The sequence below is a fragment of the Mustela nigripes genome, unplaced genomic scaffold (genome assembly GCF_022355385.1).
Source record: "Mustela nigripes isolate SB6536 unplaced genomic scaffold, MUSNIG.SB6536 HiC_scaffold_20, whole genome shotgun sequence".
NCBI classification, from domain to species: Eukaryota; Metazoa; Chordata; class Mammalia; order Carnivora; family Mustelidae; genus Mustela; species Mustela nigripes.
The window spans coordinates 2,092,886-2,116,937 of NW_026739436.1; the positions used below are offsets into that span (position 1 = coordinate 2,092,886).

The following is a 24,052-nucleotide window of genomic DNA, read 5'->3' on the forward strand; positions in this document are numbered from 1 at the left end:
CTCCCTTTGATCTTTAGAATAAGAAAGCTGCCCTCCCTCTATGCTTCCCCAAAACATTTTATGTTTACAGTTTCTTTCAATAATTGTTGTTACTAAACAAGAGACTAAAACTGTGAGGTGGTAAAATAAATAAAAGGTAGGAAAGCAAAATAAAATGTTACACCAATAAATAATGTTCCCATCCTTCCCCCTTCAAAAGGCAAATATTATTTGAGGCAGGATGGGGCTGTATAAACAGAGAAAAAAGGAGTTTTAAGAAAGTTTAAAATACAGATACTTTGTGAATTTCAAGTTAGTAAACATTTCTTAGATAAGAAGATAAAAATTTCTAGAGTAAAATTACAATACATTATTGGAGTGGGAAAACAAGCCATAAATAATCTAAATTATTTTTCAATTATTCTATCTTCTTTAGTACCTTTATATAATCAATCCAGTGTTGGAGAAGAACTTGAACTCCACAGTCTACCCTACTAAACAGTTGATAAAGTAGAGACAAATCCTCAATCCTGTTTTCATCAAGAAGATAGCATAAGCCTGATTATTAGAAACATGAAGACAAAGTCATCAATATAAATATCCACCTCAAATATATGTTAAATGATTATTTTGAGTTTATTACATTAAGATACTCAATTTAAAATAGTACCCTAAACCATACAAATGACAGTAACAGCGGTAAGTTTCTTTTAAGCAATCATCAGATGTATAATAAAAAAAAATTATGCCTCTGGACTATTTTTTTTTATTCTCATAACTGCTAGCTTTGTATACTACTGCATATTTCAAATTATTGCCCCCAAATATGTTATATATTAAAAAGAAATACAGTAAACAAGTTTGTAGTACTGACACTAGTGTGCAGGAAAAATGAGAAATTTTTAATTCTAATTTAAAAATTAGTAATTAGAAACACTAAATATCGATTAACTACCAGGTATTGATTTTTACATGAGAAGAGAAATGAGTTAGAGATGATCAAGTACAAAAAGGATGCTATACAGTGTATTCAAATATATAAACAAATCTAATCACTGAATAAATAAATGTAAAAATAAAATCCCAGAATGCAAGGATATACAGGAATATATTTGTTCAGCATCAGAATATATTAACATCACCTCATCACAAATAAACTGAATAAACCCTCACTGTCCAAAAAAACTTTCTGCCAACTCTTTTTCTTGGAACTATATGTATCATAGTTAACATATATCAATCAGTAAGGTAAGATCAATAATATAAGGTTTTAGAATTTTATCAGCATTCCTCAACTTCAAAGATCTAAAAACTCTATTTTACTTCAGTTCACTTCTCACTTCCCACTGTGTTGATAGTTGATATATACCTAATAGTTGATAAATACCTTTCTAATCAATCCACACTATCAGGATAACAATTTAGTATGGTTTGTGTGAAGTGTTAAGTCTTTTGGTATTTTAAATTTAAATTTAGTAAAAAAAAAATAAGTTGAGAAAAGATATAATGATTATGTTAGATTATGGATTTTCATCGACTTTTCTGATTATCAAAGACTAATGGTCAACTGAAATTTTTCAATCATTAAAAAGTCACTGGTTGTTCTAAAATACACAGGGTGATGACTGTCCAATTTCATTAATATATGTATTAAAACAGGTTAATTTTATGGTATAAAAATTATATCTCATTTTTTTAAAAGAGGACAAACGTTGGCACCGAAATACTTTTTGAATCTAGAAATAGGATCCTAAAAATAGGAAATCCTTCCTTAAAAATAGGAAATCCTTAAAAATCTTTAAAAATAGGAAGAAAACCTAAACGTTCCACATTTGGAGCCTCAATTTACTTTTGCAAATCTCTATTTTCAATTTACACAAAAAGGAATGTTAGTGTTTTTTCCCTTTGCAAAGGGAACATGGTGTGTAAGCAATTTATTCCATAAATGAAAAGAAATCTGATGAATTGATTAAATTATCTTCTAAAAAAAACCAAATAAAGCTAAAAACAAGAAGGACCCCCCTTTTTCTTTAAGATAACAAATTTCTCGTTTATTTCAATTGTATACACATACTCAAGACTTCTCTGGATTTATTTTCTACTCACCCTATAAACAAAGACACCCCCTTTTTAGTAGAAACCCACCTGTCTTTGTTTTTTTTTTCCCCTGTAGTTTCTTAAAAAATGTGTTTAAAAACATTAGTTCCTAATTCTATAAAACTGTTCAACTGCCTTTTAAAGTTCCTGGATTACTATTCTGAGCGGGCAAATGTTATATCTTCTACTGGAAAGTACAAGTAAGTCCTCCTATCTTGGTAAATCCAAGAAATAAAGGAGAAAAATGGTGTGAGGCACCATCCATGATATCAGCTTCCAGTGCTAAAGCTGTAGGAAATTTAATTTATTTTATTCACAGAACACAAACCATTAGTACAGAACACAAACCATTAGTACAAAACAAGAAAAAGCAAGAATTAAAAAGGAAAATGCTAATCGAAGCTCATAAAGTTGTATGTTTGTGTGTGTAAAGGTTAAAAGGGATATTTATGCAATGCTAATAACCTTGGGTTTTTTTCTATTCACAAATCCATTAAAAAATCTAGTCAATCCTTTATGTAGTTTTTTTTTTAATTTTTAATTTTTTATAAACATATATTTTTATCCCCAGGGGTACAGGTCTGTGAATCACCAGGTTTACACACTTCACAGCACTCACCAAAGCACATACCCTCCCCAAGGTCCATAATCCCACCCCCTTCTCCCAAACCCCTTCCCCCCAGCAACCCTCAGTTTGTTTGTGAGATTAAGAATCACTTATGGTTTGTCTCCCTCCCAATCCCATCTTGTTTCATTGATTCTTTATGTAGTTTTTTAACATTGCTTTAGGGCACCTGGTGGCTCAGTGCTTTAAAACCTCTGCCTTTGGCTCAGGTCATGTTCCCAGAGTTCTAGAATGGAGCCCTGCAGCATCGGGCTCTCTGCTCAGCAGAGAGCTTGCTTCCTCCTCTCTCTGCCTGCTTCTCTGCCTACTTGTGATCTCTGTCTGTCAAATAAATAAAATCTTTAAAAAAATAAAAATAAATAAACTGTAACAACTTAAGGTTTCAGATAACTGTGATTTCAGTAAAGTGTAAAAGTTGGTGTTGAATGAAAGAGCATTTTCAGAGTGAGTGCAAAGAGCTGAGTTTCAGGATCATCACAAATGATAAATATGCTTAGATTATGCTCAAGTAACTTAGGAAAATGAATGCTAAATAAACCTTTTATCTCCTTTACTAAAACTTTTTTTTTTTTTTTAAATTTCAGGAGTCTTCCAAGTTCCCTTATATAATAAATCACATTAATTCTTCTAACGGTAATTCTGAGTCAAATTGAATTTGACTTACAAACTAAATTATCCAAATATATTTATGGCCAGACCAGAAAGCTGCCCAACATCACTGCTCCCCCAGTCACTGTGGGATCAGAGCAAGGTGCCAAGTAGCTTGTATGAAGCCCTACTAATACTGCCACGAGAAGCTCCAGGGGAAGCCGTGCAGCCTGGGCCAGTCTGCAAGCTTCAAATCTGCAGTTCCAAGGCACTAGAGAAAGGCACTGCCCAGTGTAGAGGACTAAAGATGCCCCTGAGACATGGCAAGCATTTTAAGTAGGTTGCTTATTTTTAATAAATCTATTTTTGATGGTGTGAATGTACATCTAACATAGAGGAAAAAAAATCAGTATTTGTGTTTTCCCTACTCTATTTTATATTTCTCTTATCAAAAAAGTTAAATTTTAGTTTATCTGTTTACAAGTCACTTCAAGTGATAATAAGTAAACATAATAACTAAATATGTAGGTTAAGAGTAAAACTTAAAGTTATAGAACAGTTTGGATTAACAGTTGAAATCAATTCCTTGCCCAGTGATAAAATTACCTTAATTAATGCAATAGTCTCTCTTCTTAACCATAAAGCCAGGTCTCCCTCTCTCTCTACAAAGTTACTAGAATAACTTTGTTACAAAATTACTAGAATAACCTACATGCTCTTTCTGCTCAAAAATATTTCAGTCATATCTACAATATAACCCAACTGTTCAAGAAGCCAATGTGATCAACTACATCTACTCCTCCAGATTAAAACCAACATTCATCGATCTCTAATAAAAATCTTTTCAGGATACTTCAGCAACACTGACCCTCCCTTTTTACCTTAATTATGCCTAAATCTTTTTCTTGGTTGGCTATCACCAGGCAGACTCTCCTTTTCTTTAAAACAACAACACAACAACAACAACAAAAACATTTATTTAGTTATTTGAGCAATAGCATGCCCATTCACGAGTAGAGAAGATCAGAGGGAAAGACCCTTCAAGTAGACTCCTTGTGTTGAGCCTGGAAGTGTGAACTAGTGAGTGGGACAGGACAAAGGCGAGGATCTCTAGACCCTGAAATCACAACCTGAGCCTAAACCAAGAGTCCCATGAAACTTAAATGTATTAAATTACATTAAATAGTGTAATACATTTTTCAAATGCCAGCCAAAAAAAAAAAAAACCCCTCCACCACATTATTATTTGAGGCATATAAATAACTCTCATTTAGTATTCATAACTTTAAAAAACCCGACTAAACTTACATGACAAAAACTACTGCTGCAAATGAGAAAAAAAATTTTTATCTCATTTCATATATATCACTTCCAAAGAAGATGTATAACACAGAATACAATAATTAAATTTAAAAATGAAAAAAAATTATTTTTCCTTAATACTATTTTGTTAGACATATCTTTTCATTTACCTTTCTGAAGAACTGCTGATAAATGTTCACCTAGAAGCTGCTTTTCTACAATAGCAATTAATAGCTTCCTGTTTAAAAATAAAATTTTAAATTACTAAAAGATTCTCATACTGGAGAGTTAAAACTACTCCCCAAGAGGGTAGTGCCTTTGTTATCAATTTTTGACATCTTAAGTTGTTACTCATGTATCACTAACATAAAATTGCTATTTTTGATTATCTTAACCATCTTCAGTAAGATTGAATTTTATTGCATGAACTTCCCCTGATTTTAAAAATCACCTGTAATTCTCATTACCTAATTGGAGGAAATTAGGTAATAACAGACATTGAGTTTACAAAAAAATATTCTTTCATCTGTAATTCAACAAGATCAACAACAGATTTTCCTACTTTGGCTCCCCCAAAACTTGAAAAATAAACTTAACAAACAAATTTGTTAGGCATTCCCATTACTTTGATACAAATGAAGAAGTGGGAGATGAACTAAGCAAAAAAGGAAAGAAATTTATGATTTCATCTTATCATATGATAATTATAAATCTCTTTAAATAGTAGTGATCTTAAAGTATAATAAATATGTAATCATATATATAATTATGTAATACGTAATTCTTACTGTGTATTAAGGTGTAGGTAGGTTCTAACTCTGTCTACCTCTTCTTCTAAGAGCTTCTGGATATGGTAAAGACACCCAGGAATCTGAAAAAATATTTTAAGTTTTCTATTTCTAAGAATCATAAGAATTAAAGCACAAAAGTTATAAATAAAAACAAGCAAGCAGGCAAACATAAATATTCCTATCTTAAATCAGTTTAGTGTCATAAAGACACAGCTACATGCTCCGTTCATTTCTATATAATCAGAATCCCAAGAATTATACAGCAGAGTATAATTTGTAATTGGAAACGCTGTGGTTTGAAACTAAATATAAGTAAAACAAAACCATAAAATACTCAAGCAAAGGGCTGCCAGAAATGAAAAGAGAAACTGAAAATTCGACAACAGCTGGTGACATCAGTAGTTGGTGGCATATATGTATATGCTATATAGTATACATAGAATGTACACACATGATTATAAAATGATATATACGATAAGATATAAAAATAGGATATGATATATCTTATATAGCTATATGTATCTTATATATAAAAATAATGGATAGGGTGCCAAGATAAAAAGATAAATAATGAATAGAGCACTAAGACAAAAACCAGCAAGGACACAAAAGACTTTAACAACACTAAACAAGAACTAACAGCCCTTTGCAAAACACCCCCCAACAGTAGAATACACATTTTACTTAAGCACACATGGAGCATTCAGCGAGACAGAGCCCCTCAAACCACAAAACAAGTGAATGTATTTAAAAAGAATGGAATCATACAAATCATACCCCAAAATTATACCATGTGTGCTCATTTACTCACAACTGGAGTGAAAATGGGATATTTTGAGAAATTCCCAAATTTGAGAAATTTGAGAAATTCACAAATATGTGGAAATTAAACATGACATTTCTCAACAACTAATCTGTCACAGAAGAAATCAAGAGGCAAACTAAGAAGTACTTTAATGTGACTGAAAATAAAGCCAGAATGTACTGAAAATTAAGGATTACAAATAAATAGATTTATAGTTTATAGTTGCAAATAAATAGATTTGAAATGGAAATATCTCAAAACAATAACCTAACTTTTTTTAACCCAATTTATAGTTGCAAATAAATAGATTTGAAATGGAAATATCTCAAAACAATAACCTAACTTTTTTTAACCCTATTTTCTACCTAAAGACACTACGAAAAGATCAAACTAAACCTGAAGCAAGCAAAAAAAATAGTGTGGCATTTAATGAAATAGAAATGAAAAAACCAACCAGAAAAAAAAAAAAAAACTAAAAACTAAGAGCTGGTTCTTTGAAAAGGTCAACAAAACTGACAAAATTTTAGCACGACTGAAGAAGAAGAAAAGAAAAAAAAGTTTCAGTAAGAAAAATATGTCAAAATATATATGGGAATTATAAACATCTCATTGGAGATGGAGAACCATCTCCACAAGGATTTAATGATCTGTTCCACAGATAATGAAAGAATTTATAACTGTCATCTCAATTTCAAGTACCTCCTTTTTTTGCATTATCTTCCTTCCCTCTGCTGCATAGAACTGGCTTGTTTCTTCTAAGAATTTATTTTCAAATGACTCTTGGTAAATCTAAGATGGAATATATTAAAAACAAACAAACAAACAAAAAAACCTCAGTTGAAACTTATCTTTAAAATATCAGGTTAGAAATCAATTTTCAATTTAATTAAACTTAAAGAATTACTTACCTGTAGATCAGAAAGCATAGTTAAAAGCCTTTGAATCAGACATCGATCAATCATTTCACCATTTCTTTCTTTTTCAATCAACAGAAGAATTCCATCTATGATCCTGCTGTGAATATTCTGATCACAAATTATATATGATTTAAATAATTCAAGGCCCATGTCCCTGAAACAATGACAACAAAATAAAAACCTGCCTAAATAAATAATATTTTGGTAAAATATTTGTAATTTTGTTCTGTAAATTTGTGTGTTTTTTTGCCATCAATTATACTTTTTTATATATATTGCACTTCCCCCCACACAAAAGAAAATACACTGTGATGTAAAGTTCATTCTACCTACAGTTGGCTAAATTCTTCTATTTTGTTTTTGATGGTCTGAAATCGATCAAAATAAATAAGATTTCAGAGTATATTAAGTATATGGGATGTCATGCATAATTCCTTAATTAAAAAAATAAAATAAAATAAAATTTAGGATGACTCCAAAGCTGCTACAATCACTCCATTTTAGATTTTTCAGCCTTCATTAACACAATTTAATATCAGTTTACTGACTTTCTAGTGTTTTAATAATAAAGTATATGAAATATGATGTTATCTTAGAATATATCTTAGAATTTGTATGTTTCTGAAATAAAATAGTTTATTAACAGAGATCAATTAAAAATTAACATATAATCTGTGATACTGTGTAATCAAATACAATTTCAAAACATTTTTGTTTCATGAAAAATATAGAGAAATACATATTTTTGAAATTATTTTTGAAAGTTTATAAATTTATCTTACTAGGTCTTCTTTCAGTTAGGAGATAAAAAAGTGATCACAAATTACATATTTTTCAAGTAATTTTTCAATTTTTCAAGTAATTAATTGTATCCTTACCAAATGGAAGACAACATCGAAATTTGAGAAACATAAGTTCTATCTAGGAACAGAAAAATGTTCCTAATCATGCTCTGTCAGAAATAAAACAAAGGTAAAACATTATGTCTGAAAAATTTTGGGGTTAAATTATTAAATCTTAAGAAAAGCCCATTATTTATAAACATCACTATCAATCTATAAATCTAACCTGGTCAGTAGTGTATTTATTTATCTCGGAAAGAGAGCCTTTCAAATTTTTCACTTTTTTTCTACATTGCTAGTTGTTAAAAAATAAAGATTAATGGAGAAATATAAATAAAACTTACATAGCTTACTCATGTAAAAATTAAGAAACAATAGAGGACAGAAGATAAAAGAGAGCTAGAGTTGTGGATAATAAAACAAGAAAAAATATGAGGAATTAACAGGAATACCTACCTAGGACCAAGGCTATGTACAAATATAAGATCTTATGCTTTGTATTTGAAGACACACAGAGTAACAAGAGAATTCTTTACTCTGAATATAATGGTTGTGTATAAATTAATTGCAATGTGAGCATATACAGCAATACCAGTTCTCAAATATTCTTGTCTCAAGACCCCTTTATATTTTTAAAGAGTATTGATGAAACCAGAGAATTTTCACTACCGTGTTATATGCTAATATCTGCTGTACTAGAAAAATAAAATGAGAAAACACTAAGGATTAAATTTGGTGATAAATTTAGTAACAAAAATTTGTTACTAAAGTGAATTTGTTAAGAAATAAGTTTTTAGTCATTTCAATTTTAAAACAATAATTGCAAGGATATGAGCTTTCATTTACAATATGAATAAATTTTAGAGATCTAATGTAAAGCAAGGTGGTGAAAATAAACACCCTCTATACTGAAAAACACTTGAAAGTTAATGAAATCCTTAAATGTTCCAGTAATTATGTGAGGTGATGAAGGTGTTAGCTGGTGCTACTGCGGTGATCATTTTGCAGTATATAAATGTATCAAATCATCACACTGTATATCTTAAACTTGCACAAGGCTATGTCTCAATTATATCTCAAAAATGTGTAAAGAATTCATCATGTAAAAAAAGAAATAGAGTATTAATAATTTAAATACACCTTTATGTGTAATGCAAACTTGCTTTCAGATGGGGAAAACCAAATGAGAAACAAGAGAAAACCAGAGAGGTAATAAAGAGATAAGATCCTACAAAGTATGATAAGTCTGATAATATCTTAAACGACGACTAAGAATTTTTCCAGGAAGTATTTTCCAGCTTATCTGGTCCAATGTGACATGGAGTAACATATATAGCATGCTTGTTTCCCCTTACATGCAATCCTTCAAACTGGATCACAGTTTGTTTGGATTTGGATCACAGATCAAAAACCCAGAAAGACAGCCTAAATATGGTCTTTCACTTTTGTGGCAAGTTCACAATCTCTATAAATAATGTGATTAAATTTATAAGATTTTAAAATATGCTTGTACAATCTTAACTTTGGCAATGATTGTACTCACAGATAATTTGTTTTTAGAAAATTTTTTTGCCTTTTGTACTTTTTGCTTTAACTTAAAACATTTATGGCATCTCTTTGCTGATTCCCCTTGGAGCTCTGCATAGAGCGTTTGGAAGTGTTACAGGAAGGGATAATTATGCTGTCCAGAGAATCTTGTCATGTAACAGTGCTGCATGAGATTAAGGATATTGATAGTTGCATAGTTCACAGCCTTGATTTTGAGCCAAGACTCATGATCACTTTTCTAAGTAAGTGTGAAGACTAGAAAGCTGTGATGTGGTAGCCACCTATATGACTAAGGAGGATATGAGAGAGAATCAGAAATGAATGAGAATGGTTTTAACAACTCCAAACAATCAGTTAAATAGTTAAAGTTCACATCCTCTCCCTTTGAATTCCTGTAAGATAAGCTCCACAAGAGGCACAGAGCATTAGCTTTTTCTTCTCCTTATGGTGGCAGCCAAAGATTTTGCTGTCAGAGTAAGGAGACGTATATCAGCTCCTGTTCTGTCCCAGGGGCAGGGACAACCAAGAGTAAGAGGAACTTTTGGAGTTGATATGTTTGTTCACTATTGATTGTGGTGGTGGCTTCTCAGGGGTATAAATATGTCAAAACTTACTGAACTGTAAGCTCAAGTAAGTATCTGTGGCCTATCATATATCAGTTATGGCCCAATAAAGATGTTTTCAAAAAGAACCATAAAAAAAATCAGATAAATACTTTCATGTCATAATTTATGTGGGCCATCCCTTTTATATTTAAAAAAATATAAATTCTTATCACTATTTTAAGAATATGAACAGTTTAGTCTATTCTAGCTGTCTTTATGTAAGAAACTGGGAAAAACGCTTTCCATCAGTGAAGATTTAAATTCATAGTTTTGTTTTCACACATTAAATAAAAATTTAAAACTTGTAGTAATAGTATTAACACATTATATTATCTCATAGTTTATTATACCAAAATTGAAAAGTGACCACAATTTGCATCATATTTTCATCCTCAAAACACATAAATATCTTATGTCAAAATATTTTAAACAGTTTATCTGTCTAATTTAGTATAATTCCCTTTGTTATAGCTCCAATTCCTTTATGGCACATTCCCTTGTATATTCAAACCTCAGATGATAAATTACTAATATCAGGTAGTACTTACTAAGTGAAACCCAATCTGATATGTATTTTGTGACATTCATTTAATCTCAAATTAATGCTAAATACTACTATATCTAAAATATAATTACCTCTTAGAAAAAAAAATGTCCAAACTGTAAGCAAACCAGTAAATTACAGTTGAAATTTTAAAGAACTAAGAATAGACTTCTACCATAAAATCCTTTCCAAATCTGTTTTTAAATAAAGCATGAGTACTACACTTTGGATTATTTCTTTTATAGACCATCTAACACATTCCATAATAATTCTCTTAACTAAAAATACAATTTCTACAAACTACCATTTGTCTGCCATGATTTTGCCAGCATTTATCCATTTTCTTTAGAAAAGGGCCAGTATCCAAAGAATACATGAAGTAATGTTAAGAAAAAGCTTATATTCTAAAACTGACACACATTCTGCAAATGGAAGATACAACTTCCAAAAGACAGTACTTGGTAAAACTGATTAATGCTAACCGTAGGTCCAAGCATCTCTACATCTTACACAAACAAAATTAATCCCATATGCCAAATTAATTACGCCACTCAACTGATACTGACATGGAAATTGGACAAAATAGGAAAAACAACACAAAGGGAGAAAAAAGGATACTCTCTGAACTGATGAATTTCTGCTTTGATGTGCTGTTCACAAAGCTGCTTCAACTGTTTATATAAGTTTGCAGATAAATTGTAGGAGCAAAGATTTTCAACACTCTGAAAATTAAAAATGTAAGATGAAAAAACAAAATACAGTTTAAACTACTGCTTCCACCTTTATTGATAATATTGAATACTGAGTATGAATTTCATATGAATTTATAAATGAATAGGAACTTAATGACTATTAAATAATAAAAAAGATATTTCAGCATTTATAATTCAGAAAATGTATTTAAAATTCTTCCATTCAAATCAGTATATACTCAGACAGTCACCATAATTAACTCTTCAAAATTTAAAATAATTCCCTCACATTAGTTGGTTACATCATAAGTTAAACCACTTCTTACCTTTCAGAATATTAAAGGTCATAATATTTGCATAAAATTTATTTTTTTTCCTTTGTATAAAATTTAAAAATTAAGAAATGAATTTAAGATAATGAATAAAATAATAACATAATAAAATAATTACATACACAATTTTATCAAGTGTGGCTTAAAATGCCTGTAAAAACAATTAAAAAACACTTTATTTATATTAAAATACACTCCACTGACCTCTGGAGTGATGTCACCAAAAATGGTGGAACATATCCTAGAACATTCTTGGAAAAGAGCTGAAGAGACCCTAATTTCACGTTAGGCTTATATCTAGGATACACCCAAATATAATGAAAGAAATCTAAGAGTTGTGAATAGCAGGGCTAACCAATGAAGGAATGCCCCAATACAAATGTAATCTTCAAGAGCAGAAAAAACTTTTGTGTTGTTTTTTTTTTTTTGGCTGTAATATTTAGTATATCTCAATAAAATAAGTAGCTAACCACTATACTAATAGAACAAGGATCACATATGACAAAGAAAAAAAGTCTAGAAAAATGATTAAAAGCAAGCAAACAAACAAAACAAAACAAAAAAACAAAAGCAATAGCAACAAACTGTGGGAAAGGGCCGGAGCTGCTTTCCAGAGTTGTCATAATACAACTGGACGTTTTGAATTAAAAAGAAAAAAAATCTCTGGTGTGGGGGTAAGATGGCAGAGAATGAGGGCACCCAACTAGCCTCCTTCCTCAAATACAGCTAAATAAATATCAACTCATTCTGAACACCCCAGAATTCAACTGGAAGTCTTCAAGAACAAAGCTGCACAACTACAAACAGAGGAAACAACCTCTGGAAGCTTCTTACAACAAGCTGACAAAAATACACCTAGGATCTAGCTTTCTTTATTTATTTTTGAAATTAAAAAAAAAAAATGTAATTAGATTTTACTTTTTTTTCCCTCCAAAATGACAAGATGGAAAAATTCAGCCCAAAAGAAAGAACTGGAAGAAATGTTGGCCAGGGATTTAATCAATACAGATATCAGTAAAATGTCTAAATTAGAATATAAAACAACAATTGTAAGGTTACTAAAAGGCATAGAAGACACTAGAGAATCCCTCACTGTAGAGATTAAAAGAGCTAAAATCTAGTCAAGCCAAAATTAAAAATGCAAAGACTGAGATGCAATCCCAAATGGATGATGCCATCACAATGATGGATGACTCAGACCAATGAATCTGTGATACAGAAGATAAAATGATGAAATATGAGATGAAAAGAAGAGGGAAACAAAGAATCATGAAGGAAGACGTATAGAACAAACTCAGCGGCTTTCTCAAATGCAGTAATATTCATATTATAGGTGTCCCAAAAGGTGCAAAAGAGAAAAAAGAGGCAGGTTAATTTGAGCAAAAATATTTTTTTGAGAGAGCCGAGAGAGTGCACACAAAAGGGATGGCAGGGGTGAGTGGAGACAGGAGGCAGGTTAGAGGGAGGAGGAGAGAGAAAATCTTAAACAGACTAAGCATACCAGCACAGAGTCCAGTGTGGGGCTTAATCTCATTACCATAAGATTATCACCTGAACCCAAATCAAAAGTCAGACACTTAATCAGCTGAGCCACTCAGGCATCCCCAGGTGACCAAATTTTAGCTGAAAACTTTCCTAATCTGGGGAAGGACACAGACATCAGAATCCAAGAAGCACTGTGAACTCACATTAAATTCTACAAAAGCCAATCACTGCCATGGCAGTCATAGTCAAATTCACAAAATACAAGAGACCTGAAAGCAGCAAAGGAAAATAGTTCTTAATTTATAAGAGAAGATAAATCAAATTTACAGCATATCTGCCCACAGAAACATGCCTGGTTAGAAGAAAGTGTAAGGATATATTCAACCTACTCAATGGGAAAAACATGGGGCCAAGAATATTTTATCCAGTAAGCTTGTCAATTAGGATAGAAGGAGAGATAAAATTTCCTGACAAATGAAAATAAAAGGAGTCTGTGAACACTAAGCCCCACAAGAAATATTAAAGGGGACTGTTTGAGTGGGGAAAAAAGACCAAATGTAACAAAGACTAGCTAGAAAGGAACAGAGGACAATACCAGAAACACAACTCTACAGGTAACACAATAACCTTAAATTCATCTTTCAATGATTACTCTGAATGTAAATGGACTCTGTGCTCTGATCGAAAGACAAAGGGTATCAGAATGGTTTCAGAATCAGATACCAAAGATATCAGTATCAGAAACCAAGATTCATCTACATGCTGTCGACAAGGGACTAATTTTAGACATAGAGACACCTGCAAATGGAAAGTGAGGGAGGGAATGGAGAACTACCTATGATGCAAACGGACTTCAAAAGAGATCCAGAATAGCCACACTCTTTTCAGACAAACCAAATTTTAAAGACTATAAGAGGAGATGAAGCTGGATATTATAATGTAATTAGGGGCCTATCCATCAAAAAGATTTAACAATGGTAAATATATATGCCCCAACTTGGGAACACACAAATACATAAATCAATTAATAACAAAGATAAACAAACGCATTAATAATAATACCATAATAGCAGGTTTGAACATCCCACTCACAGCAGTGGACAGCTCATCTAAGCAGAAAGCGAACAGGGAAACAATAGCTTTTTTTCTTTCTAATTGAGCCAACTAGGCACCCCAACAACCAGGAAATTCAAGAAGAAATAAACAAGTACACGGAAGCAAGTGGAAATGAAAACATGGTAGTACAAAACCTTTGGGAGGAAGCAAAGCAGTACTAAGAGGGAAACATATTGCAAAAGAAACCTACCTCAAATATAGAACCTAACCTTTCACCAAAAGGAACTAGAAAAGGAAGAGAAAATAAAGCCTATACAGGCATCAGAAGAAGAGAAATAAAATTAGGCCAGAAATAAATGACATTGTTATTAACAACAAAAGACAGAACACATTAGTGAAACTAAGAACCGATTCTGTGAAATAAATAATAAAATTGATAAAATTCTAGCCAGATTTATCAAAAAGAGAAAGGACCCAAATAAATAAAATCAGGAATGAAAGGGGAGAGAACACAACCACACCACAAAAATACAAACATAAGAATTGTGAGCAAATTATATGGCAACAAGCTTGGCAACCTGGAAGAAATGGACAAGTTCCTCGAAACATAAACACTACTGGGACCCCTGGGAGGTTCAGTCAATTAAATGGCTGACTCCAGCTCAGGTCATAATCCTAGGCTCCTGGAACTGGGTCCCACATTGGACTCCTTGCTCAGTAAGGAGCTTGTTTCTCCCTCTGCTTGCTCTGCCTGATGCTTCACCTGTTTGTGCTCTCTCTCTCTGTCAAATAAATAAATGAAATCTTTAAAAAAGGAGAAAGGAAGGAAGGAATGAACGAACTACCAAAACTGAAACTGAAAGAAATAGAAAATTTGAACAGATCTATAACCAGCAAAGAAATTGAATCAGTAATCCTGATTCAATCTCCCAACAAACAAAAGTCCAGAGCCAGATGGCCTATAAGGGAATTCTACTAGATATTTAAAGAAAAAGTAATACTTATTCTTCTGAAACTGTTCCCTAAAAGTATAAATGGAAGGAAAATCTCCAAATTTCTTCTAAAAGACAAGCATTACTTTGATTCCAAAACCAAAGACCCCATGTAAAAGAATTACAGGTCAATATTCCTGATGAACACAGATGCAAAAATTTTTTTTTTCTCAAGAAGTTATAGCAAACTGAATTTAACAGAACATTAAAAGAATTATTCAGTATTACCAAGTGGAATTTATTCCTGGGCTGGAGAAGTGGTTCAATCAACAACTTACACCACCTTCCATTAAGGAAAGGATTAGAATCATATGGTCCTCTCAGTCAATGCAGAAAGAGCATTTGATAAAATATAACATCCATTCTTTAACAAATCTTCAACAAAATAGGTGTAGATGGAACACACCTTGACATCTTAACATAAGGCCAACAAAAGACCCACCACTATTATCATTATCAATGGGGAAAAACTGAGAGTCTTTCCTCTACAGTCAAGAACAAGACAAGGATGTAACATAGCACTAGAAGCAATATGACAAGAAAAACAGAAAAAGAGAGAAAGAAATAGAACAGAAAGAGAGAGAGAGAGAGAGAGAGGGAGGGAAGGAAAAAGGGAGGAAGGGAGGAAGAAAGAAGAGAAAGAAAGAAAAAAAGAAAGAAATCAATCCATCCAAAACATCAAGAAAGATGCAGGCCAAGCATTTGGCATTGATTGATTGATTGATTTCTTTTTTTCTTTCTTTCTTTCTCCTCTTTCTTCCTCCCTTCCTCCCTCTTTCCTTCCCTCCCTCCCTCTCTCTCTCTCTTTCTTTCTTGTATACCCATTTCCCTCCTAAGGTGTGCTCCTAAATGAAGGTTTCTATGTAAGCAGATGATGATTTTTCCTGTCAATACCAGCACTGTATTACTAACATGCAAAATACTGCAGATTTATTTTGACAAATTAAAGTTAGCCAGTCACAAAAAAAAAAGAAGAAAGAAAGATGCCAAAATTTTGTTATTTGCAGATGACATGATACTCTGGTAGAAAACCCAAAACTCCACCCAAAAGTTGCCAGAAGTAATACCTGAATTCAGCAAAGTCACTGGACATAAAATCAATGCACAGAAATCAGTTGTATTTCCCTATACCAGTAACGAAGCAGCAGAAAAAGAAATCGAGGAATCAATCCCATTTGCAATCGCACCAAAACCAGTAAAGTATACTACCAAGAGATAAAAGAAGTTAAAGATATGTATCCAAAAACAATAGAACGCTTATGAAAAAAACTGGAGAAGACACAAATAAATGGAAAAGCAACCCAGATTCGTGGATTGGAAGAATAAACTTGTTAAAATATCTGTAATACCAAGAAAAAAAAAAAGTCTGTAGTACCCAAAGCAATCTAGACATTTAATGCAATCCGTATCAAAACATCACCAGCATTTTTCAGAGATGAAACAATCCTAAAATTTATATGAAACCACAAAAGATCTTGAATATCTAAAGCAATTCTGAAAAACATAAACAAAACTGGAGGCATAATGATTCCAGTTTCCAAGCTATATTAACAAAGCTATGGTCATCAAAACAGTAGGGTACTACAAAACAAAACTAAACAAAAAGCAGTATGGTATAGTCACAAAAACAGAGAAACAGATAAATGAAACAGAAGACAAAACCTACAAAAGGACCATAACTCTGTGGCTAACTAATCAACACCAAAGCAAGGAAGAATATCCAGTGGAAAAAAAGTCCTGTCAACAACTGGTATTGAGAAAACTAGACAGCCATGTGCAGAAGAATGACACTAGAGTACTTTCTTACACCATAAGCAAAGATGAATTCAAAACTGATGAAAGACCTGTGAAACAGGAAACCAACCAAAACCAGGCAGCAACCTCTTTGACCCAAGCCACAAGAACTTCTTACTGTACAGGTTTCCAGAGGCAAGTGAAACAAAAGCAAAAAGGAACTACTAGGACTTCAAGATAAAAAAACTTTTGCACAGCAAAGGAAATAAACAACAAAACTCAGAGGCAGCCTACAGAAGAAGAGAAGATATTTGCAAACAACATGTATAATAAAGGGTTAATATCCCAAATCTATAAGGAACTTCTCAAACTCAAAGCCCCCCAAAAACAAATAATCTAGTAAAGAAATGGGAAGACATGAATAGATACTTTTCCTAAGAAGATATGCAGATGGCTCCAGACACATGAAAAGGTGATGGACATCACTCATTATTAGGGAGATACAGATCAAAACCACAAGGAGATACCACCTCACACCTGTCAGAATGGTTAAAATAGCAAAAGAAACAACAGGGGTTGGCAAGGATGTGGAGAAAGTGGAGTCCTCTTCCACTGCTGGTGGAATGAAAAACTGGTGCAACCACTTAAAGGCAGCACGGAGGGTCCTTAAAAAGTTAAAAATAGAACTAACCTACAATCTAGCAACTGCACTCCTAGGTATATACCCAGGAGATACAAAAATACAGATTCAAAGGGATACATGCACTCTGTTGTTTATAGATGCATTATAAAAATAGCCAAACTAAAGAGAGAGCCAAATGTGCATCGACTGATTAATGGATAAAGAAGAGTGGTATATTTACAATAGAAAATTATTCAGTCATCCAAAAAAAAAAGAAAAAGGAACAAAAATCTTGCCATTTGCAGCAATGTGGATAGAGCTAGAGAGTGAAAAAGTCAGGTAGAGAAAGACACATGCCACAATGATCTCATTCATATGTGGAATTTAGGAAAGAAAACAAAGGAACGTATGTGAAAGGAAATAGGGAAACAAATGTTAAGAGATTCTAACAATAAAAATCAAACTATCTCTCCCATTTCAACAAAAAGCTTTTCCAGACTTTTTAAAGAAAAACGTACACAGACTCTGCTAAATTAAACCGAATTATAATAACTTGAAGAATGAGAATATATACATAAAAGCAGAGTATACCCAGCATACTTGTAGCTAAATAAATCCATCAGATATAAATACAGAAATTGAACTGCATGATTGTAAACTATGATGGATTCCATTACAGTGCATGATGACAAGAGATCCAAGCAAATATAATACAATTACTAATATAAACCCTGACTCCATTATGATTAATGAGTAGTTATATCCAAAAATGACACATACCTGATAGAGTTCTTCCAAACTGTATTTAACACAGATATTGTTCTGGATAGCATGTACAGCTTCTTTTAATTTTTGCCATGTTCCTTCAGTATAGTTTTCTAGTATCAGAGGTTTATCTAAAAAATTAACACAAGATTATGGAGAAAAATGTTTGGAGGACAATGTCAAATGCTATAAAATGTAGTATCATCATACATTTAAGACAGATTTATTTTAAACACATATGTTGAGACCATTCAGTGGGTAAAAACAGTCTTCAATAAATGGCATAGGACAGGATACCCACATTCAAAAGAATGAAGAAAAACTGCTATCCTAATATGTTCAAAAAATAATTCAAAATCAAAGGCCTAAATATAAATATGAAATCATAATCTATAAAGCTTTCAGTAGAAAACACAGGGATAAGTCTCCATGACCTTGCATCTTGCAATAGATTCATACATGACACCAAAGGTACGAACATTAGATAATTTATTAGAGAGGTCACTAAGTTAAGATGTAAAATTTCTGTGTATCAAAGGAAAATCAAGAAAGCAAAAACACAACCGTCAACATACAAGAAAATATTTGCTAATCATATAACTGATAATAATCAAGTATGTACAATAAAAAACTTTTGCAACTCATCTACAAAAAAATAAACCCCATTAACAAAGGATTTAAACAGACATTTTCAAGGATATATACAAATGGCCAACGAGCTTATGAAAATTTGCTCAACATAATACGTAAATAGATACATTTAAGTCAAAACTGTGACATATAACTTCATACTACTAGGAGGATATAAAAAATTTTTTGACAGGATGCAGGGAAATTGGAATCCCTGCATATTTCTGGTGGGAATATAAAATTATATGGACAATGTAGAAAAGTTTAGCAGTTCTTTAATTAAACATAAAATCACCATATGATCCCACAATTCTCTTCTTGGTATCTATCCAAAAGAACTAAATACAGGCATTCATACAGAATCTCATATGTAAATGTTCAAAGTAGTGTGCATATTCATACAATGGAATTTTATTTAAGCCGTAAAAATGAAGCATTCACACATGTCACACAATGACTGAACTTCAAAAGCACTATACTACATGAAAGAAGTTGGGCCAATTGTAGAATGATTTCATCTATATGAAACATCCAGACCATGTAAACCCACAGGGACAGAAAGCAAACTGCTGACTGACAGGTAGGGGATAGAAAGGAAGGGGAAAGGGATGGACAGGGAAATGATAATGTTTATGACTATGGGGTTTCATCTTTGGGTGATTAAAATAAACTGATTAAATGAAAATGATTAAAATTATTTAGTTCAGAATTGGGGGCATCCAGATGGCTCAGTCAGTTAAGCATCTGACTATTGGTTTTGGCTCAGGTCATGATCTCAGAGTCCGAGGAAAAGCCCCACGTCAAGTTCCACGCTCAGTGGAACTTTCATAGACCAGGACATTCTAGTTGCTAACATCTATCCTAAAAAGTACTAAAATATATAAAAAATATTGGAATTTCAAATCTTCAATCATTTAATAATGCATGACTATAACATGAATTCCAAAAACTCATGTTATTTGAAATATTATTTAGTTCTTAAAGACTGCTTTTTACACTTCAACAATCTATTGTCAAACTTCTGCCTAATAAATCCAGCACGTACTAGGTTCTGGATAAAAAACAAAGGGAAAAACCAGATGGGAAAATGTTAAAAATATTTATATTAAAAGAAAATTTGCCATGTTAAACAGAAATTTTGTGATATTTGAAGTTTTACTTACAATGAAGAGCTGCATTTGTGCAGGAAAGAACTAAAAAATAGGAGTTATTAAATAATATTAATTAAAATAGAGAATGTCAAATTGTTTCCCAGTAATTAAAGATATCAATGAGATTGGCATACATTCTTTAAACTCTGTAAGCTAAAAATGAGCAACCAGATACCAAAAATGTTGGTTTTTAAAATTCAAACATACCCATGTTACGGATTTCATTTTACAAATTTGACATGAAAATAATTGATTCAATAATTCTGTTGAGTTTCTTATTTTTTATATTAATACTTCCTCAGAATTTTTTAAACACTAAAATGCATCAACTTTGAGGAATGGATTTCTTATGATTTCATTGTTTATATCCAAGTGCATACTTTTTCACCAACACTCTATAACTTATCAGAAATTTAAATTGTCGCCTTTTTACAATCTATGTGAGATCACTTTTCGGTAATATGAAAGATCCACTCACTGAGAAGATAGGAAACAATATAATCTACAAAGTTGTCGCTGTTGAGAAAGGTATGTCAAAGTCAAACAGAGAACTTAAAATGTAGTTTAGAGGGAAACAAAGAAATGAACCATGGAGTGATTTTCAAAAGGGCAAATGTTATTCTGTGGTTATATCATGGCTGGGACTCAAGGCTTCAGAATGCAAAAATAATGTTCCTAAATCTTATAAAAATTAACTGTGCCTCAGAAAATATAACTGGATCTCTCCGAATTTAAAATAGAAAAACAGTAATAAGGTATGAGGAGCTAAAACTGAAATCTTAAATGATTATTATGTTACCTTTAAAGTTTTTGATTACTAGTTTTTTGACAGACCCAGTGCCAAGCTTGATACTGGCAAAATTAGACAGAGTCGCGGGTGCTTCAGTCAAATCATCTGTGTGATGGTCTGCAGCCACAGAGAAAACTACCAAGTCACTGTTTTTAAGCTGTTCTTGTTCCTGAGAGGCAGAAGCAGATGATGATGATGATGATGAGTCTTCCTCAGCCATTTTCACATTAAGTCCTGTAAAGTACCAAAAAAAAAAAAAAATTAAAATCAAAGAAATCCAGTTTATAATTCTGTCTACAAAGATTTAAGAAGCTGGATAATAGGAGGAAGATAAAGATCAGAAACAGATAATCAAGGGGTACCTGGGTGGCTCCTTCTGTTAGTATCTGCATTTGGCTCAAGTGGCAATTCCAGGTCCTGCTCAGCAGGGAGTCAGTATCTCCCTCTCTCTCTGTACCCACCCCCTGCTCATGCATAAATAAATGAAATCTTTTAAAAAGGGAGAGAGATAAACAAGGAAAGCATTTAAGGTGCTCCCGACCCTTGCTGCTATGCTTTAATTTTTTTCCCCTTAATAGTACATGGAAGCAGATGAAAAAAGACCATCAACAAGTATATATAATCTCTAGTGAAATGGACAACACTAACTGCCAGATCAGGAGAGTGAAATACCTTGAAAACATGAAAATAAAGAGAACGAAAAAATAAATATCAAAACAAGAAAAAAAAAAGGAAAATAACCAAGATCAAAGGAAAACAAAACAAAACTGAAACAAGAAGAGAGTTTTAGTGATAACATAGCAGCAAATGAGAAAATGATCCTGAAAGAGTTCTGTAGAGTAGGGCAAATTTGGGAAGGAAACACTAAAGATTAGAAAATAAGAGAAAGTGGGAATCAGAGTGGGGGTGGTAGAAAAAAACATAAAATAGAGAAACTCAGGGACAGAAAATGGAAATACAGAGTGAAAGAAAGAAAAAAATATGCAAGGCACCTATAGCAGTACATTTCATAACCTGTTGCAACAAAGAGCTAGGGTGAGGAGAAAAATAAGATAAACACAAACCACAGAAATAGCTAAAAGAGATATTCAGATATGAAGAAATGTAGTACTGAAAGTTAGAAAAAGCAGAACAAAATGCATTTGTTATTGTATTTTGGAATATAACAGTAAACAAAAGAGTCTCTGGACTCTCATGAAACAACCATTATAAAGATGCGGAAAATCTAGCAAGTCTCAAACTGAAGATGCAAAATGAGAAAATACATAAGTAAAAGCTGATGCATGGGAAGAGAGAAGTGAGTTTAATGAGAGTTTAAAGGAGGGAAAAAAGTAGGGGCAATAAGAGAGAAAGGGTATATAAGAAAAGGAAGGGGGAAACCAGAGAGAAAGTGAAAGAAAGAGCAAGGCAAATATTATTTACTTAATGAGAAAGGCATAAATAAACCATGATAGAAATGAATGTATGGATAAACATGAGAGATTTACGGGAAGAAAGAAGCACTAGACAGAAACAATATACAGGGCAACAGAAAACCAAAAGACATTTTTTAAAAGCACTGATGAAGAAACAAAGACTTCATCACAAAGAAAATGACAACACAAAAGACTGAGAAAAAAAAAATGAAAGGAAGGAAAAAAAGGCAGAAGAGGAAATTAGGGGCAGGAAGGAAGCACAAGAAAGCTTAAAGTCAAAGACATTTCAGGAGAGAGGATATAAAAAGATTATATTGCCTAGGGAATAAGAAATAGAGATTAAAGAGCCAGCACATGCAGTCTGAATACAAAGATACATGGCAACATTTCTATCTGTGAAGAACTCTTTCCCTAAAGATAGAAGTAGGGAAAGAATGAGTGAAAAGAAAACAAGGGGGAAAACCTCAAGAACTGGTGAGGACAAATTTATGAAAAGACCAATGACTTTAACAGAAAGAAACAAAGATCAATACTATTACTTAGAACCATTAAAAAAAAAAAAGAAAAAGAAAAAAGAACAAATGAACACAAAAAATGGATAAACAAAAAGATTCAAAATTAGATTAACAGAAAAAGCATACAAAGAAAAATTAAAAGTAACGAGATTAAACCATGAGAGAAATCACAAGGAAAAGTAGAAAAGAAGAAAAATATTAAGAGAAGTATCTTAAGAGCGTCCAAGTTAAACAGTACTGAACCACAGAATAGACGGACAAACATTAAGACGCAAAGTCAAAATAGGTGTTGTGAAAAAGAAACAAAAAAATACATCAAATACCTAAAAGAAATATATAAAAGCGTAAAAGCCTGACAAAAATAGCATGTTAAGGGGAAAACTAAAAAGAAGTTTGAAGGAGGGTCAATAAAGGAAAAGTTCACACACACCATCTGTGTTTTGTGAAATTAATGAAATTAACCTGTTCAGAAGTCTGATCATCGCTGAGAGCTAAAATAGCAACATATTGTTCTTAAGATTAAGGCGCAATGAACTAGTAATAATTTACACAGTTTTTGTTTCGATTTTAGTTACCTGCCTCTCTGAAAAGATGGAAAAGTACCTCAGAAGCGACCGTTGACTACCCGCACGGCCTCACGGTCTCGCGATGCGAGACTTGAACTTGTCTTCACCGGAAATGACGGCGTCCCAAATTCTCATTATGACCGAGAGTTGGCAAGCAAAATTACGCGGTGGGTTCAGCAAGGAGGAAGGGAAAAGGAGCTAGAGCCATGTTCATGAAATTTGTCGTACAATTACAAGATCGTTAACACTTTGGGAATAAATAAGTAAAGAAAGAAAGTAGGGAGGGAGGAAGGAAGGAAGAAAAGGAGGGAGAGAGATTGGGCCAGATCATTGAGCCCTCAAATGCATACATTTAAATTACTTGAATGTGGGACTTCAATGTATCAATTCTGCATACCCTTTCCATAGGGAAGGAGGAGTTAAGCCCCTCGTTTGCTATGTTTTTAACCAATATATAAAACCTGCCAAAAGTCATTAGTGATGATGTAGGGAAAAATTACCAAGCAGCCTAATTAAAGGTTCTTCATCCTCTTAGAAAAAGAACAATTATTCTGGTTAGCTTTTATCTTTGTGCGGCACATCCTGGTACTTTTGTTAAGTTAATCAATACGTAGACCACATTAAACAGTATGGTTAAACTGAACATTGTAAATTTTGGTGTGGA

General features: G+C 32.5%; 1 protein-coding gene across 1 annotated transcript in view; it reads right to left on the reverse strand.

The window, feature by feature from the left end:
* Window positions 1-21,112, reverse strand: part of LOC132008017 (cullin-4B-like) — a 131,607-nt gene extending 110,495 nt beyond the window's left edge. The window contains exons 1-10 of the mRNA XM_059386375.1: window positions 20,902-21,112; window positions 18,337-18,452; window positions 11,262-11,365; window positions 10,948-11,017; window positions 7,983-8,056; window positions 7,096-7,258; window positions 6,887-6,976; window positions 5,380-5,462; window positions 4,762-4,829; window positions 419-537 (exon numbers count right to left, since the gene is read on the reverse strand). Of these exons, the coding sequence (XP_059242358.1) occupies window positions 419-537; window positions 4,762-4,829; window positions 5,380-5,462; window positions 6,887-6,976; window positions 7,096-7,258; window positions 7,983-8,056; window positions 10,948-11,017; window positions 11,262-11,365; window positions 18,337-18,452; window positions 20,902-21,112 (1,098 nt within the window). The remainder of the gene's footprint in view (window positions 1-418; window positions 538-4,761; window positions 4,830-5,379; window positions 5,463-6,886; window positions 6,977-7,095; window positions 7,259-7,982; window positions 8,057-10,947; window positions 11,018-11,261; window positions 11,366-18,336; window positions 18,453-20,901) is intronic.
* Between the last annotated feature and the right edge of the window lie 2,940 nt (window positions 21,113-24,052).